At 48.0% G+C, this 15,283-nt stretch overlaps 7 protein-coding genes and 1 non-coding gene across 8 annotated transcripts; 4 read left to right on the forward strand and 4 right to left on the reverse strand.

The window, feature by feature from the left end:
• Positions 1-295: 295 nt before the first annotated feature.
• BO79DRAFT_t42 lies at positions 296-368 on the reverse strand. Its single transcript has one exon. It is a non-coding gene; the product is annotated as a tRNA-Lys (tRNA).
• An 804-nt stretch (positions 369-1,172) lies between these two features.
• BO79DRAFT_224830 (cytochrome P450) lies at positions 1,173-3,007 on the forward strand (the record flags this gene model as incomplete). Its single annotated transcript, XM_025683699.1, has 5 exons — positions 1,173-1,403; positions 1,454-1,670; positions 1,723-1,791; positions 1,850-2,449; positions 2,583-3,007. The coding sequence occupies 5 exons, from the start codon at positions 1,173-1,175 to the stop codon at positions 3,005-3,007; spliced, it is 1,542 nt and encodes a 513-aa protein (XP_025543348.1).
• A 737-nt stretch (positions 3,008-3,744) lies between these two features.
• BO79DRAFT_274819 (amino acid transporter) lies at positions 3,745-5,595 on the forward strand (the record flags this gene model as incomplete). Its single annotated transcript, XM_025687627.1, has 5 exons — positions 3,745-3,920; positions 3,992-4,682; positions 4,751-4,910; positions 4,969-5,279; positions 5,341-5,595. 5 exons carry the CDS (start codon positions 3,745-3,747, stop codon positions 5,593-5,595), a joined length of 1,593 nt encoding a protein of 530 aa, XP_025543349.1.
• Positions 5,596-6,170: 575 nt separating this feature from the next.
• On the reverse strand, positions 6,171-8,398 carry BO79DRAFT_274825 (uncharacterized protein; the record flags this gene model as incomplete). The annotated part of the gene is made up of 5 exons (XM_025687628.1): positions 8,188-8,398; positions 8,105-8,143; positions 6,907-8,071; positions 6,561-6,847; positions 6,171-6,490 (listed from the first exon to the last, which is right to left on the reverse strand). The coding sequence occupies exons 1-5, from the start codon at positions 8,201-8,203 to the stop codon at positions 6,171-6,173; spliced, it is 1,827 nt and encodes a 608-aa protein (XP_025543350.1). The 5' UTR covers positions 8,204-8,398.
• Positions 8,399-8,707: 309 nt separating this feature from the next.
• Positions 8,708-9,514, forward strand: BO79DRAFT_274829 (NuoB/complex I 20 kDa subunit family protein; the record flags this gene model as incomplete). Its single annotated transcript, XM_025687629.1, has 3 exons — positions 8,708-8,763; positions 8,807-9,008; positions 9,064-9,514. Exons 1-3 carry the CDS (start codon positions 8,718-8,720, stop codon positions 9,512-9,514), a joined length of 699 nt encoding a protein of 232 aa, XP_025543351.1. The 5' UTR covers positions 8,708-8,717.
• Positions 9,515-10,452: 938 nt separating this feature from the next.
• BO79DRAFT_274831 (fasciclin domain-containing protein) lies at positions 10,453-11,693 on the forward strand (the record flags this gene model as incomplete). The annotated part of the gene is made up of 3 exons (XM_025687630.1): positions 10,453-10,674; positions 10,737-11,331; positions 11,389-11,693. 3 exons carry the CDS (start codon positions 10,453-10,455, stop codon positions 11,691-11,693), a joined length of 1,122 nt encoding a protein of 373 aa, XP_025543352.1.
• Positions 11,694-12,243: 550 nt separating this feature from the next.
• On the reverse strand, positions 12,244-12,856 carry BO79DRAFT_138752 (uncharacterized protein; the record flags this gene model as incomplete). Its single annotated transcript, XM_025678168.1, has 3 exons — positions 12,244-12,340; positions 12,402-12,689; positions 12,756-12,856. The coding sequence occupies 3 exons, from the start codon at positions 12,854-12,856 to the stop codon at positions 12,244-12,246; spliced, it is 486 nt and encodes a 161-aa protein (XP_025543353.1).
• A 1,296-nt stretch (positions 12,857-14,152) lies between these two features.
• Positions 14,153-14,886, reverse strand: BO79DRAFT_138813 (uncharacterized protein; the record flags this gene model as incomplete). The annotated part of the gene is made up of 4 exons (XM_025678171.1): positions 14,153-14,249; positions 14,308-14,517; positions 14,657-14,746; positions 14,798-14,886. The coding sequence occupies 4 exons, from the start codon at positions 14,884-14,886 to the stop codon at positions 14,153-14,155; spliced, it is 486 nt and encodes a 161-aa protein (XP_025543354.1).
• Positions 14,887-15,283: the final 397 nt, after the last annotated feature.

The raw sequence follows: 15,283 nt of genomic DNA on the forward strand, positions 1-15,283 counted from the left end.
AACCATGGTGGCCAGGAGAGTAAAAAAAAAATATGTAACGTAGCCGAAAAAGCTGACTTGACTAGTTTAGACCAGGGGGGGTATTCATCTTGCTGTTTGCGAAAATCATCCTTGGGACCACTATCAGCGATCCGTAGATGCTTCCCTTACATGGACAAAAAATAATAAGAACGTCTCGTAAGCCTAGTGAGATGAACAGGCGAACAAAAGAGTTTACAAAAAAAGATCTTAGTGAGAGTGCTGCTTGGAATTTAGGTTTTCTTGAGCAGGCGGGCCGAAAAATGGCAAAAAAGAAAGCCCAACGCGGGGCTCGAACCCGCAGCCTTGAGATTAAGAGTCTCACGCTCTACCGATTGAGCTAGCCGGGCTAGTTCGGTGAAAGGCGTTGCCTCAAAAGACTACATGATCCTTACGAGAAATACCGAGTAGGCAAAAGAAATGTGTTGGGTGTCTGGTGGAAAATCGGGCTTTGGCACGGGGGCCAGTTCATGCCCCTAAAATCGATGGATACATGCTGCTTCACTGTACATAAGGGTCACCAGCGTATTGGAACACTAAAACACGACAGCCTTACTAACCTCGATTTCTCTCAGCTCTTGTTGTAAAGTGGGAATGTGCGCATGGAGATGACTCTACCTGCATACGCCCATCACAAACTGGACTAGAAAGCACAGAATCGTTCTCACGTGGAGTGGAAATCTATCTTGATAAATTTTTGCATTTGGTGGAGCATCTTCCTGGTAGGACTTTAGCTGGATCATGGCCGTCCATGTGCCATACTTCTTCCAAAAGCCTCCTGCATGTTTGATTCCACATCGTGCACATAGGCTGCGAGTATGATCGCGGAAACGCCGAGAAGTCCCTCCGAACTTGATTAATGCACACATAATACATTTTAATCCAATTATTCGAGTTCACACTGGAATGTGAGACATTAATGACGCGATATGTTTAGGCCATGGGGGCTACTACCCCATCAACAAGAATGACTGAGAAGCTGTAGGCAGAATATACATGGCAAACATCGGATGTATCGATAATGAGGACGATACCAGACCGATCTAAATTGAGCGCTCGCTCGGACTGCAGCGATTATAAATTGAACTTCCAGTGCCCTTCTCTCACCCTTTGGTGTAGCACAACCGGTTGACTCATTTCAAATTGCGCCCGCCATGGAACTCAATGTCGACGCCAGAGAGCATGGCAACCCTCTCGGGCTAGGCACTTTGATCTGCCTGCTTTCTCTTATGCTCATCTTTCTCCTTCAATGGAGGGATACACCCGTCTCACAAAACGGACTGCCCCTGATCAATGCAAAGAGACGGTTTGAATTTATCGACTTGCTCGCTAAGAAACGTTTCATCACAAACGCACAGGATCTGCTTAAGGCTGGACTGAAAAAGGTAGGAAATTCGTAATTTGCAGCGATCAATATTTAGTTGACCATTTTAAGGCAAATGCATTCAACATCGTTACTGAAAATGGGGTCATGATGGTCCTGGACCCCAAATACGCCGACGAGATCCGCAATTCAAAAACACTGAGCCTCCGTAAAACTCTAATAGAAGACATGCATGTCAATGTTCCTGGGTTTGAGCAACAGATGCAAGCCCTGGAGGATGATGAGATCTTTCAGACTACTTTGAAGACAAAGTTGACCCGGAACTTGGGTGGGCTTCTGTCCCATAACTATTTGTGGAGTATCAGCAACTGACTAAACAGAGGATCTAAACGAGATATTGTTTCAGGAGGCAACGGTTGCATTGCAGGAACATTGGACTGATGACCACGGTATTAGTCACCTTGCATACCACTTTCTGTATGTTACGATGGAATTGACAACTACCAGACTGGCATGAAATCCCCCTGAGCCGAACGATGCTCAAGATCATCGCTCAAATCAGCTCCCGAGTCTTTCTAGGAGATAAGATTTGCCATAACCCCAAGTGGCTACGCATTTCCGTCGAATACTCTGTCGATCTATTCCAAGCAACCTTCGAACTGCGCATCTATCCTCGCTTTCTGCGCCCCTTGGCGTCCAGGTTCCAACCATCTTGTCGAAGGCTTCGTGCCGACATTCGAGAAGCCCGAAGCATCATCGAGCCGGTCATAGAGGAACGTCGAAAAGCTAAAGCCATCGCAAAGCAGGAAGGGCGAGATCCAGAACGTTATGAAGATACAATAGAGTGGTTGGAGGACGTCGCGAATGGAAGACAATATAATCCTGTCTCTGCGCAGTTGTTGCTTTCCAGTGCGGCTGTACACACCAGCTCCGATATGCTCACCCAGGTATTGTACGACTTAGACGGGCGGGAAGAGCTCATTGAAGCACTACGAGACGAGATCAGATCTATCTTCAAGAATGGTTGGGAAAGGTCCTCGTTGGCGAAGCTAAGATTGATGGATAGTGTGTTGAAGGAGAGTCAGCGCTTGAAGCCCATCAGCAGCGGTATGGCATCCCTTAATCTTTGTTTTCTCACCCATACATCGTATATGCGACCCTTGATCACTCTAATTTTCCTTGACCCGTTCTTGATGGTTCTGGTATGAAGTGCCCCTAAGCTAACTTACCCACCACCAAGTCTCCATGCGCCGCATGGCCGAGACACCTGTCACATTATCCGACGGCACCATCATCCCCAAAGACTGCAAGATCATTGTCCCTTGCCTCCGACAATGGGACGAGACATATTATCCTGAACCCGAAACCTTCATTCCCGATCGATTTCTCAAGCTCAGAAACGAGCCTGGCCACGAGCACACCGCAGCGTTTGCTAACTCTTCCCCGAATCACTTGGGCTTCGGACTGGGCCGACACGCATGTCCGGGAAGATTCTTTGCGGCAAACGAAATCAAATTAGCGTTGTGCCATATCCTCATGAAGTATGACTTCAAAGTTGTCGGGAAAAAGCCCGAGACGATAGTGTTTGGGACAATGTTGGCAGCTGATCCGAATGGGGTGATTGCGGTCAGAAGGAGGCAGGGCAAGGAACAGATTCGCCTGTAATTGTAGCGAGGTCTGGCACCTGAACACTCATGTTGGTTTTCTGCGTACTGGGCTTTTTGTCAATAAATACTCCTGTTCAAGTCTCGTCCGCCCTGTTAGTCTCGTCTTCCTGCCTCTCATTAACCTCGTGCCCCGAAGATCACTCTAATGACCAATCGCCGGGATGGACTTCGCGCATGATAGCAGATACTGCATGCTGCAACCTCTCGTAGACCAATATGTTGTGCGCGATCGGAACTTTCACTATGTTGCTCAAGTATCTGCCGGTGGCATTGGATATTCGCCGAGTAGGCCATGTCACAAGAAGGGTGGGAAGACTCGGTCGTCAACCACTCCACTTTCATGTACATCTAAATAAAAACATGAAGATGTTAGAGCTCCGAGGAGCGTCGAGACTCAGCGAAAACAGCGTCAGCAGTCACGGAATTATCAGCAGTGGTCACGTCACTGCTGTCTCCAACTTAGAAGTGGGCCTGGAGTACGAAAGAAAGAGCATGGTTGTTCTTTTAAGGTGGATGTTTGGGAGGCGGATGCTAATAAGTCTGCGAATCGCTAGTGGGGTTTTGGGAATAACGCCATCATGCCTGCAGCTGAACTCATCCACTAGCACTAGCCACCTTGGCGGCTGGAGAGAATTTCGGACGGAAGCCGCAAGGATTCCACGAGATCACTGACATATAAGCTGTTTAGCCTCGGGCGAAAGTTTATGGGTTGGAGAATTTGGATTTTCCGTCAAAATGGGCCGTGACACGATTTCCCAGGTGACAGTCGAGACGGATGCGTCTCGCTCTCGCGATGAAAGTCCCAAGGGCGGAGAGAGACTCACAGTCAACGAGAACCATGTACTTCAAGATCGCAAAATTGGAGTGCTGGGTGCCATCTCTCTGGTCGTCAACAAGATAGTTGGCGCTGGGTAGGTCCATTGTTCCCTCCATTCACTCCGCCATTCCGATCTAGATATTGTCAGTTGCTAACGGCGAGTAGAATCTTCTCTACACCCTCAACTATCTTCAAGCTCTCTGGCAGTGTGGGCTTGTCGCTGATTCTCTGGGTGGTGGCCGGTATCATCTCCGCCTGTGGTGCCCTGGTGATGCTGGAATTCGGCAGCGGGATGCCTCGATCGGGAGGCATCAAGGTGTATCTGGAGCGATGCTTCTCTCCGAAGCAGATGCAGACTTGCATCTATCTTTTCTTCTGTTTGTTCTTACAGGTCTCTGCAAGCAATGCAATCACTGCTTCGGAGTATCTCCTGTCTGCTGCTGGGGTAGACTCCACGACCTGGAAGGAACGAGGGCTAGCAATAGCGGCCGTATCATTTGCTGTCGGCGTCCACACCTGTGCTCCCCGGCTCGGGCGCGCAATGCAGGATTTGCTGAGCATGGTCAAGCTATTCACATTACTGTTTATCGTGTGTACTGGATTCGCGGCTTTGGCTGGCCATAGGCGCATCCCCAACCCTCACAATTTCGACCTGAAGACATCCTTTGAAGGCACTTCGAAGAATGGATATGACATCGGTACGGCTCTGCTGGATGCGATATTTTCGTACCAAGGGTACGATAATGTGAATGCGGTCCTCTCTGAGGTAAAAAACCCGGAACGCACCCTCCGCATCGCACTCCCATCGGCCATGGGGATCATCACGGTGTTGTACGTTCTCGCCAATGTCGCCTATGTAAGTTCTGCCCCCAGCTGAGGTATACTCAGGATATGGTGACTTATTTCTCTTTCTCATTCCAATAGTTCGCTGGTGTGTCCAAAGAAGAATTCCGATCAGCCAACGTCACGATTGCTGCCAGCCTATTCCGCAATGTGTTCGGCGAGACAGCCGCAACGCGAGCCCTTCCCGCTCTCGTAGCTTTGTCCGCTATCGGCCACTTGTTGGGAGTCGCGTTTGTCGTCCGTAAGTTGATTTTCCCGTTAATTCCATATGCCTGTTCGGCTAAAATTCTTTGATCCAGCACGCTTGCTGCAAGAGTTAGCGAAAGACGGCATCACCCCATTTCCAGACATCATAATGCAGAACCGACCGTTCAAGACCCCGATCGCAGCACTATTCGTGCATCTCTGCGTCACGATTCTATTCATATGTGCTCCACCAGCAGGGGATGCATTTTCATTCGTCGTCGGCCTTTCCTCATATCCCATGTGCGCCCTGTTGACAGCCATTACGGTGGGTCTGGTGAAGATGCGATTCACCCCATCCGAGGGGTGGTCGTCGTCCTACACTGCTCCATGGCCGGTCATTTTGTTCTACTTGGCCGCCAATGTTGTAAGTTCACTTCGCTATCCTAGCTTTGATATGTCAATGTACTAACAGAGACGGTTTGCAGTTCCTCTTGGTCATGCCGTTTGTTCCGCCCAATTCGAGCACATCGAGTATCCCGTATTGGCTGAGTCCCGTAGTAGCTTTGGGCATTCTTGGGCTGGGTGTGATATATTACCTGCTACGATTCGTTCTGTCACCGTGGGTGTTTGACTACAGTCTGCGTCCAGTGACCAAGGATTTAACTGACGGCTCGCGGGTCGTGCGCTATCGTATGCAGAGGAATAGTCGTCGCGAAGGGACTGTCGAAATATCTTACTAATCATGCTTTGACGGAAGTGTTATTGGCATAGAACGGTTCAGATTAATCCCACGACCTTGTCTCTAATATGATGGAGAGTTTATATATAAACACTTGATATGTTGTAAGTTGAAAGCGCAGTTTCATTTGTGGTGCTGAAATAAGCATTATCATCGGGATCTAGCCTATGCTACCACCACCGCAACAGGGGGGAAGGAAGAAAAAGAAAAAGAAAAAAGAAAAAAGTATTAGAAAAGAATGATCAAATAAGCAAATAAAAGATGGGAAAAGATGAAAAAAGATGGAAAATGAAAGAAAGATAACGCAAAGAAATATTATACCTTCAGGAGGCATTCAATTACATTTACACGACGAAAGATAAGTTGGAATTCTAGGCTTGGCATGGGGTTTCTGGAAATGAGGCAAGGTGATATCCCTTGTACGACATCGGGAAAAGGTTATACCTATAAGGTCACACTTTGACAACTACCCAGAAGGTATATAGCAAAGTAATCTGGTCGCTATCTGGATACCCTTCTTTGATATGATAGGGGATGTGCCAAAGGCGAGCGAAAAGCGACCTTTCCAAGAAAGTGCTAAACTACTTTTGCAGTATCATCATCAGACATCAACCTGTCCACCAGACGACGAAAGCTCTGTGTCGTATCCAACGTATCCTTGCTGTCTTCAGGCCACGCAGCAGATGGGTGCTTTACGAGCGCCTTGGCGACACACCAGAATTCGGCGGCATGGATAATGAATCCGGCTCGCTTGGCAGTAGCTGGTTCAATCCCTTGGTACAATGAGTCCCAGTGGATCTTCCACCGAACCAATGCACGTTCCACCGGTTCAAAGACTCGGATGTCATTCATGAATGTGTGCAGCGCTAACAGGTCAAATAGTACACATTGTATCGCTAGAATAATGTAAGTCAGGGTCTATAGATGTCTAGAAGTGGAGGTGGGGAAATTTTCTCTGCAGCCTACCGGAAAGAACAAGAAATGATCCGAATATAGTATTTGGAAAATATTCCCCGTGTTGAGGAGGTTCGCCTTCGGGCCTCATGAAGTCGCGGAGAACGGCCCGCAATCGTAATGGTACGTGGGGCTTCTGATCTTTCAATGATAGTTCCTCCCATTCAGTGGCGTTGTGAGCATGGAATAGGTCATCCCGTTGTGGTATTTCAAAAGCTATCTCATCGAGTCTCAGAAGGGTAGGATAGCGAAAGAAGATAACACAATAACAGTCGAGCAGGTAGATGCCCGCCATGACTCTGATACATAATGTAAGTCTAGGTGAACTAGGGAATTCGGGGTTTGATCTTTCGCCCACCTGACAAGACTCTCACGGAGAAGATATGTGTCCCAGTCTGAAACTCCAGGAATACAGTCATTCGTAATCTTATTCAACTCGAGCATACGAATGGCAGTAAAGATAGTTGGCATGCGTTGCAAGCGAATGCGTCGTATGCTATCAGGACTTTCCTTATAGGACTGCAGAATAACAACAAGCATTGCAGCTTGAAGGGTTTCCAGGGTGTCACCAAAATCAAGGGATTCACGATTTCCATCTAACAGCTTCTTAAAAGATGGTCCTTCAAATACTAAGTGTTCAGTGATATTTGAGTATGTTGCCAAATCATCTGAGCGGTAAGGATTATTGTAAACTGCACCTAGTAGCACAATTGTGAGAACAAGAAGATTTGAGGCTTTGTTCAAGCTGAATGCGGCCGGAGTAATGTAGTGAGTGTGAAATGGATTGTCAAAGAATGCCCTAATGAATTTGGCGATGTTAGAAGGGGTGAATAGTTGCCTGGCCTTATCAATGCCCAGGGAATCCTGACCCAGTGCATCTTGTTGTTCAGAGCAAACCATTATTCCTAGGAGCTCGGCGGCAATGCTCTCAAGATCTGCATGATCAAACGAGTATGTCGCACTGGTTTGCGAGTCGCATGGTGGGTCCAGATTAGCAGTATAAATGAAAGACTGGAACATCCTTTCCCAAGGATCTGTGAGGAAGCATGAATTTCCTGGCTGATGGTCCACAGCACAACAACCGACTTGCGGATCCGCACCCGTACATTGAGACAGCAAGCGGAGACTTTCGTATTTCGATTCACTCTCTACATTTGTATAATGTAGAAGAAACGGTATTGACAACTTTGCGGGGCGATGGCATGGCTCCCCTTCCGTTGACGGATTGATATCTTCCGGTAATTGACGAGTTATGGCTTGGCTAGCCTCGGGGAATCTGGGTGACTGCTCATGCGTGCGGCTGAACGAGCAATTCAGACCCTTTTGTAAGCAGGCCTCGCAAGGAACCTCTCCGTCACAGAATACTCGCGCTGTAGCGCAGGCGTTACATGATTTTCGCTTTCTCCCTGGCTTTCCTTGAGTGGGAAGTTGGTAATCTCCCTTGGGCCCGCATCGTTGAAGATGGCGACGTAGAACATCCCTGGTGGTCAGAAGTAAGACAAAGCTAGTAATCCACTGATACTCTAAAATCAAAAATTACCTTCTGATATAGGCACCACCACAAACTGGGCAGATTAGCTTTTCTGATGGTCCGTCTGGTTGTGATTAGATACCGGGATGGATGCAGGGCCGGCGTCGCTTACGACTCGCTTCATGTCGACGCAGGTGGCTTTTGGTGGAGAAGTCTTTCTGGCATGCAGTACACCTCACAAGACCCCTTTCATGAGTACTTCGCGTACTCGACGAATTTCTGTGGCGCATTGGTGATTCTTTGACGGCATAATACAGTAAGTGCATGAAGCGGCGATGTGAATTTTTGCGGAGGTTCGGCGGGAAGGGTTGCAGCTAGAGTGGGGATGGTGGCGAAAGGCCAGTTGAGAACACTCATTCAATCAAACCTGAATATGCTTCGACCATGCTGTTATCTGATTCAACTTCGCAGCTGTTGAGATTGGGAAGCCCCCTGCGCGTATCTAAGGAGCTTTCGTGCGTTATGAGCGCAAAATTAGTGGGGATACAATGACTGTGCTCATTCCCCTGTGCCGAGTAGTCGGGAAATCCCACATGCTAGTCGGGAAATGATCCACATCAGTGTATAAGCCCTCCGGGGGCTCAGGGACCAGGAGAAAATTGTTCGAGACCCCGTCAGTAGCAACTATCGAAGACATCATGAACTATATATCGAGATTTGGCTCATCATTAAATATCAGCAATGGTCCGTTGTTCCTCGCAATTTGGGAGACTTACTGACTCAACAGGGGCTTTATCCCAACGCCTCCGATCGCGTTTGCGCCCGACTTTGGTGACGCCTTCTGGATTTTGCTTTTACTCTCGCCGTGACTTCTCTTCGAGAAATATTAGGGTGGCTGCCAATCCACAGCAAGATCAGGGGAGCGATCCATCAACTTCTACGGCTCTTACAGCCGAGAAACGACCTATGAACATGGCCGAGCACGTCCTGTAAGCAGTCCGACTTGCTCGTCACCCCAAAAAACACTGCGCTGACTTTCCAAAGTACTACATTCGATCAAATAGTCAACTGGGCCCGTCAAGGGTCTCTGTGGCCTCTGAGCTTTGGTCTAGCGTGTTGTGCGATCGAAATGATGCACGTTTCAATGCCCCGATACGACCAAGATCGCCTCGGTATCATCTTTCGAGCCTCTCCTCGACAGTCCGATGTGATGATTGTTGCGGGGACTGTGACAAACAAGATGGCCCCGGCTCTGAGGCAGTGCTATGATCAGATGCCTGAGCCAAGATGGGTCATTAGCATGGGTAGCTGTGCTAATGGTGGAGGGTATTACCATTATAGCTATAGTATTGTTCGGGGAGTGGATCGCATTGTTCCCGTGGACGTGTATATCCCTGGCTGCCCTCCCACAGCGGAGGCAACTCTCTATGGGGTATTCCAACTACAGAAGAAGATAAAAAGGACTCGGGTTACGCGGATATGGTATCGACGGTGATTGCTGCGGCTTGGTAAATTGTTATCCCATGCCTATCTTAGCCGGCACTTTCGTGTGTATTTGCGCGTTTTGAACTGCATGTTGGATATGTCAGAGGAGCTCGGTCTGGAATCTAACATTAGTATCTTACGTATCCCAAGTGAGATGTCTGTCAGAAGCGGGGTCCCCCCTCCTGCAATTGACGTGTTAATCACAGTAATCAAGTATGGTGGTTATACCTATCATTCGATTTGTTACTGGTTTCTTCTCCTTGACGCGCTGACTCGAGATGTCTCGCATCATGCAGTAGTGCTGCTGGGAGTGCCGAGTCTGGAAGAAACCGATTGGTGGAAAAGACGACGAAGAGTTTCGGGACCACACAAACAAGCAACATACAGTCAACATTTAGCCCGTGTGTTCATGTAAGACGACGAGGCTAGCTTCTACTAATGCAATGTGGCTTATCACACGTGCCCAAAGCATGGTCATACGGATGGGCGCCGTAAATTGGCTAGACTCGTGGTTGTGGAAGCAAACCCGCGATTGGCCAATAAGTGCCATCGACGATATAGTAATGTTTGCTACGCCGTCACGTCTTACAATGAGCGTGTGTGCGGAGGTCAGCACTATTTAATATAGTGCACTTCGGCTTCTCTAGCCGTGTTCGATGGCTACCCCGCAACATGAGCACGGGGATCGTGGTCCATCACCGGAGACAAGCTTCGCCCTTGGCTGCCTAAGCTTTTCATATTCAACGGGTAATCCGGATGAAACGAGACGCCTCGGACATAAGCAGTATTATGTGGACGGCAGCCTCTCCGACAACAAGCTGACCAGGTCGTATGAGAATATGATGAAGACCAACGAATATAAAAGGCAAGCAATGTCCCGTATAAGTGGAAATCAGAATCACCTCAGTTCCCTTCTGGCCCTGTCCCAGCGTCAGCGACTCAGATATCATGGCTATTATTGTGACCGTCGCAGCATTAGCTGCAATTCTTGTTCAACAGGTTACAGCGTCTCCTCTCATGGATACCCTCCTGCAGATCCCCGACTTATCTACCTACGCCGAGGTGTACAACCTGACCGGCGGTATTGTAGAGATCAATCCATTATTCCTCAAACGCTACAACTACGACGAAGACAAACGTAACTACACATTCCTTGCTCCCACTGACGATGTAAGACCTTCATCCACCTGTCAGCCTATTGCAGAAAGACATTTGACCAGTCAAACACATAGGCATGGGCCAAGATTCCCGACGCCATCTTTGATGTCCTTATGACTCAACAAGCCTACCCCTTAACCGAGGCCCTCCTGCGCACACACATCATCGAGGCTGGTCTCACGGCTTCTGAGCTTGTCAAGGTATCTGAAAGTGAGGGTGCAGGGGGAATATCTACCTCACTCCAGGTGTCCAATACTACCGAGCAATACCACAACGGGGTTCTGACCAAAACAGTCCAGGGATATTATATTGACTCCGTCACTTCCTCGAATGGCACCGTACAAATCGACGATCAATCTGCCATTGTGATGTCAAATATTGTTGCAGACAATGGTCTGATCCATGCAATCGATCAGGTTATTGACCCTTTCCTAGTCTATGGCGGTGGACCTAGCAATCGGACAATCGCACCGACCACCGAGACAACAAATCTGACCATTGGAGAGTTCCTGAAGAGTGACTCGCGCCTTGTGAACTCTTCGAAGATTCTATTTGAAAACTCCCCAGATACGTTACGTCGGTTGTCGAAACATACAGGCAGTATGCAGGTCTTCGTGGCACCACAGAATGAGGCTTATGATCTGATGCCTACTATCCTTCCCATATTCCGTGAGTTCTCTCACATCGTGAAGCCACAGAGCTATTGGCTAACGTCAACTCGAACAGATACTCTTGTCGCGCCATACAAAAGTCCATTCAACACTCTAATGTGGCAATATGGCTGGCTTGATAGTGATGGCGATACCTTGGCGGGGTTAAAATTCAGCAGTCCGGTCACACTAGCCAGCGACGTAACGGGGCTAAATATCACAGTCACCCAAGAAGAGGATGCTGTGTTCATCATGAATGCAGGTCTCGTCACTCAAGTGAAGGCATCCAATGGGTATCTGTGGATTGTGGATCGGTGGTTGGATCCCTTGTATCAGGCCTTTGGTCCCATCGACCGATTTGGCACACCAGAGTGGCCGTGAGGTTGGCGATTTTATTTGCTCTTGTTGGAGGTGTCTCATAGTCCCTGGCCGAAGTAGGTATTGGTTTGCAATGCTACGTTTTTTAAAGCTTGACATATGTTTGGTTTCGAGTAATACAAATTAATTCTTGGGCTTTTATTAGTATTGTACCCTTTCGAAGCGACTACTTTCCTTAGCATCGGAAGCAATTGCAGTACATAGCATGTGCGCAGCTACCGAAAATGGCGATCACGACACGTCCTTTTCTCCCACCTCAAGCGGCAAAGTTTAAATGCGAATGGTATCCCGAAAGCCCGAGTGAATTCAATGATTTGGTAGGTTCCCAATGTCTCGGTTTCCGAAACTCACCAACGGCGAGACGTGGACGGCATTCCCATGCCTGGAGGAGGGCCTCGATTTAGAATTCTCATCGAGCACTGTCGGGGTCTTCGTGGCTCGATCACAGGGGCTAGATGAAATCCACTGATGCCTCATCGTTTGCGTCTATCCTCCGGTACTGTTCTCTTGAAACCCACGAATCCCACGCCAATCGTCGGACTTGAATACATTATCACCCTTGTAACCACCTATCCGTGAAGTATCCCGTCACAAACGCAAAGACCCCCTTATGGAGAATATCGATAACCTGTTCATTAACAGGCCAGGTCCTATAGTCAGTTAGTTTCATACTCCAACAATCATGTATGCAATAAGACTAGTCGAACTCACCAAGGAAGTGCCCCAACACCCGTAACATTCTCCAATGTTTGATCGATCATAAGCCGTATGGCAACAAACATGAAATCCGCGAATGGCCCACGAACACCATATGCGCTCATAAATGCTCTAATTATTCCCGCAGCAGCTCCCTGTCCATAGTGCATCGCCATGTTCAATCCGAAGCGCTCGGAATCGGGGCGTACGGGTAGTCGGAGAAGGCGCTCCAGAGTGTGACCCGGAACATATGAATTCGGTCGGCCGGTGAAGTACTGCTCGATCTTTTCGCCTACTGTCATTCTGTTAAGTGGTCAAAGTGGTCAGGCTATTGGTCGCTCTTTGTGATAAGGTGGTTATCGGACTTACGCAGCGACGCCAAGCAGACCCGCTCCGCAGCCGTAGAGGATGCAGCTCCCTAGTGAGGACGGTCGGGGCGGCTGCTCGGGAATTGTGGTGCGACGGGACATGTTGTTTGCTTCAATTAGTGATAGAGTATTGATTGGCATGTGGCTGGGGCTATAAAGCCGAAGTTGGTGAGGGAGGAAGATGATAGCTGATATAGCGAACCGCGGGTTGCACTGTATGGCGTAGGGATGACGCATGTGAGCTTATCCAGCAAGTAACAGCAAACCCTCCAATGACCTTCCTTCGACGAACATCAAGCATCGGGACAACTTATTAGTGAGCCTATTAGTTTTATTCATGCTTTTTCTCGTACGGATTATGGTGCATTGGTGAGGTTTTATAGGGACACTTAAGAACCCACGGGGATCTCATAAGTGGACGTTTTCACAACCAAACATGCCATCTTAAATGATGTCCATACAAAGAGAATTGAAAGACATAAGTAACAGTTATCACTGAACAATGGGCTGATGGTCTGGGCAATCGTGAAGTACAGGGGCTGCTTTGTTTGCTATTAGCCGCACTAGTATATATCCCGTTGACAATTTATATATATCTCACACGCAGCGCCCCCCATCAACCAAGACTTCAACACCGCTGATAATCGAACTCTCAGGAACTGCTCGTCAGAAATACCAGCAAACCTATTCAGCAAGGGAGTTTTTTCCTGACGTGGGGCACATAACTGGTTTCCAGCTCCCTTCCTGACCCCGTGCTATATTTGCGAAGATTTGGTAGGCACGGAAGCCAAGGGGGCAAATTTGTAGAATTAGCCAAGGATAACATGAACGTTTTAATGGAGCAAAGTCCAATATTATCCTATCCAAAGAAAAATATAGTACATACGACCATAGGGTGTGGAAAACAGGGCTTCCCGTCCGCTCAGCCGTACTTAAGCCACACGCCGGGAGGTTAGTAGTTGGGTGGGTGACCACCAGCGAATCCCTTCTGTTGTATGTTTTTTGTATTTGTTCTTTTTAATTTTTTCATCAAATTTATGATAAATAAATTTATTTGCGGACTACGCAGCTTAGAGGTTTGATTCCTGACAGGTGTCCATCGTGGGGACAATTGGTGCTACCGTTTACTTAGTATTTAAATTGGCGGATGCGTCAGCACATAATTAGGGCCCCTGATAAGGAATTGGATGAGCTATCCAAAAGCATTGGCACTAGAGATCGCGGAGAGTGATCAAGAATGACAACTAGTTCTTCACAAATCGGGCCCTGCGCAATTCAAACATTATTCCAGGTAGATAGGACTTGTCCTCAATAGAATAGAAGGGCTTTCCGACCATGCCCTCTCATCAGGCTAACATCATCAGCCTAATGTGAGGAAGTACCCTGTGACCGGATATCTTATCTTTCATCCTCAACCACGTAGGGTCCCTGCAAGACCTGAGCATTCCTGGTGATGACCCGACGATCTCCAATCCATTCAACCTTGAAGATAGCACTAGCCCACTACATCAGCCCCATGCATTCAATCACCAGCGGAAAATTTCTCAACTTACTGGACCTTCCCTCCATACATCTTCCCATCATCCTTGGACACAACGCGCCCTTTCAGCGCGAAGCCGATCGTGCCTCCACGCCCCTCTTCGACGTTGACATCAGGCGTGGCAACGGCTTCGTGGAATTCAAAGTCTAGGAAGGTGTAGCGAGTGCGCCACTCTTGGACAAATTTCTTGAACCCGTCTAGGTCCAGTCGCTCGGAGTTCCATCTATTGCGGAAGAAGGCCATTACGAGGTTAGATAATCCGTAACTCAATTCTTTTCTCTAAGGTTATTTGTGCAGGCTTAATGTGGAGATATAGGGTATAGAGGTCGAGTGTAGCGAGATATGGGAGAGTGATTGCTTACTCAAACAACGCATCGGAACTGTAGTTGTCATCCACTAAGGTCATGGCCTCTTCGTCGGAGGGGACCTCGTAAATCAATCTTAACACATGGCTGATTTAGCAACAATACAATGTAAAAGGGTTGCGTGAATGAAGATCATACCGTTGAATGCGTTGAACGAAGAACAGCAAAGGAATCTTCACCTCTCCCTCCGTAGGAGTAGCGGTCGTTTTGGGAATGGGAAACAACATCGCTGCGGTAAGAATACTAGGATATTTTGCCTTATAGTGTCTTGATTTCGGGTAGAACAACATTAACTCAGGCCGATCGCTTGTGCGATTTATATATTGTTGTTCCTCAAGACGAGCAGGGAATCGCGTTGATGCTATACGAAGATGACTATGATGATATCACAGTACACTGTCTTGGCAAGAACCATGGAATAAGTCCTTGGTTGAGCTTAGTGTACGATCTGCGTAGTGTCAGTCGTGGATAAAATTTCTCGTATCGAATGACAGACCCCTTCAATTCGTCCACATAGGTTCAATAATGTCTTGTGCGCCTAGTGGGTTATTCCAGCCATGTGTGACCGTATCGTTTCTAGATGAGGAGGCTGGGTGCTGCAGTATCATAATATGTCGATTGCAT

This window comes from Aspergillus costaricaensis (genome assembly GCF_003184835.1).
Source record: "Aspergillus costaricaensis CBS 115574 unplaced genomic scaffold BO79scaffold_4, whole genome shotgun sequence".
Lineage (NCBI taxonomy): Eukaryota > Fungi > Ascomycota > Eurotiomycetes > Eurotiales > Aspergillaceae > Aspergillus > Aspergillus costaricensis.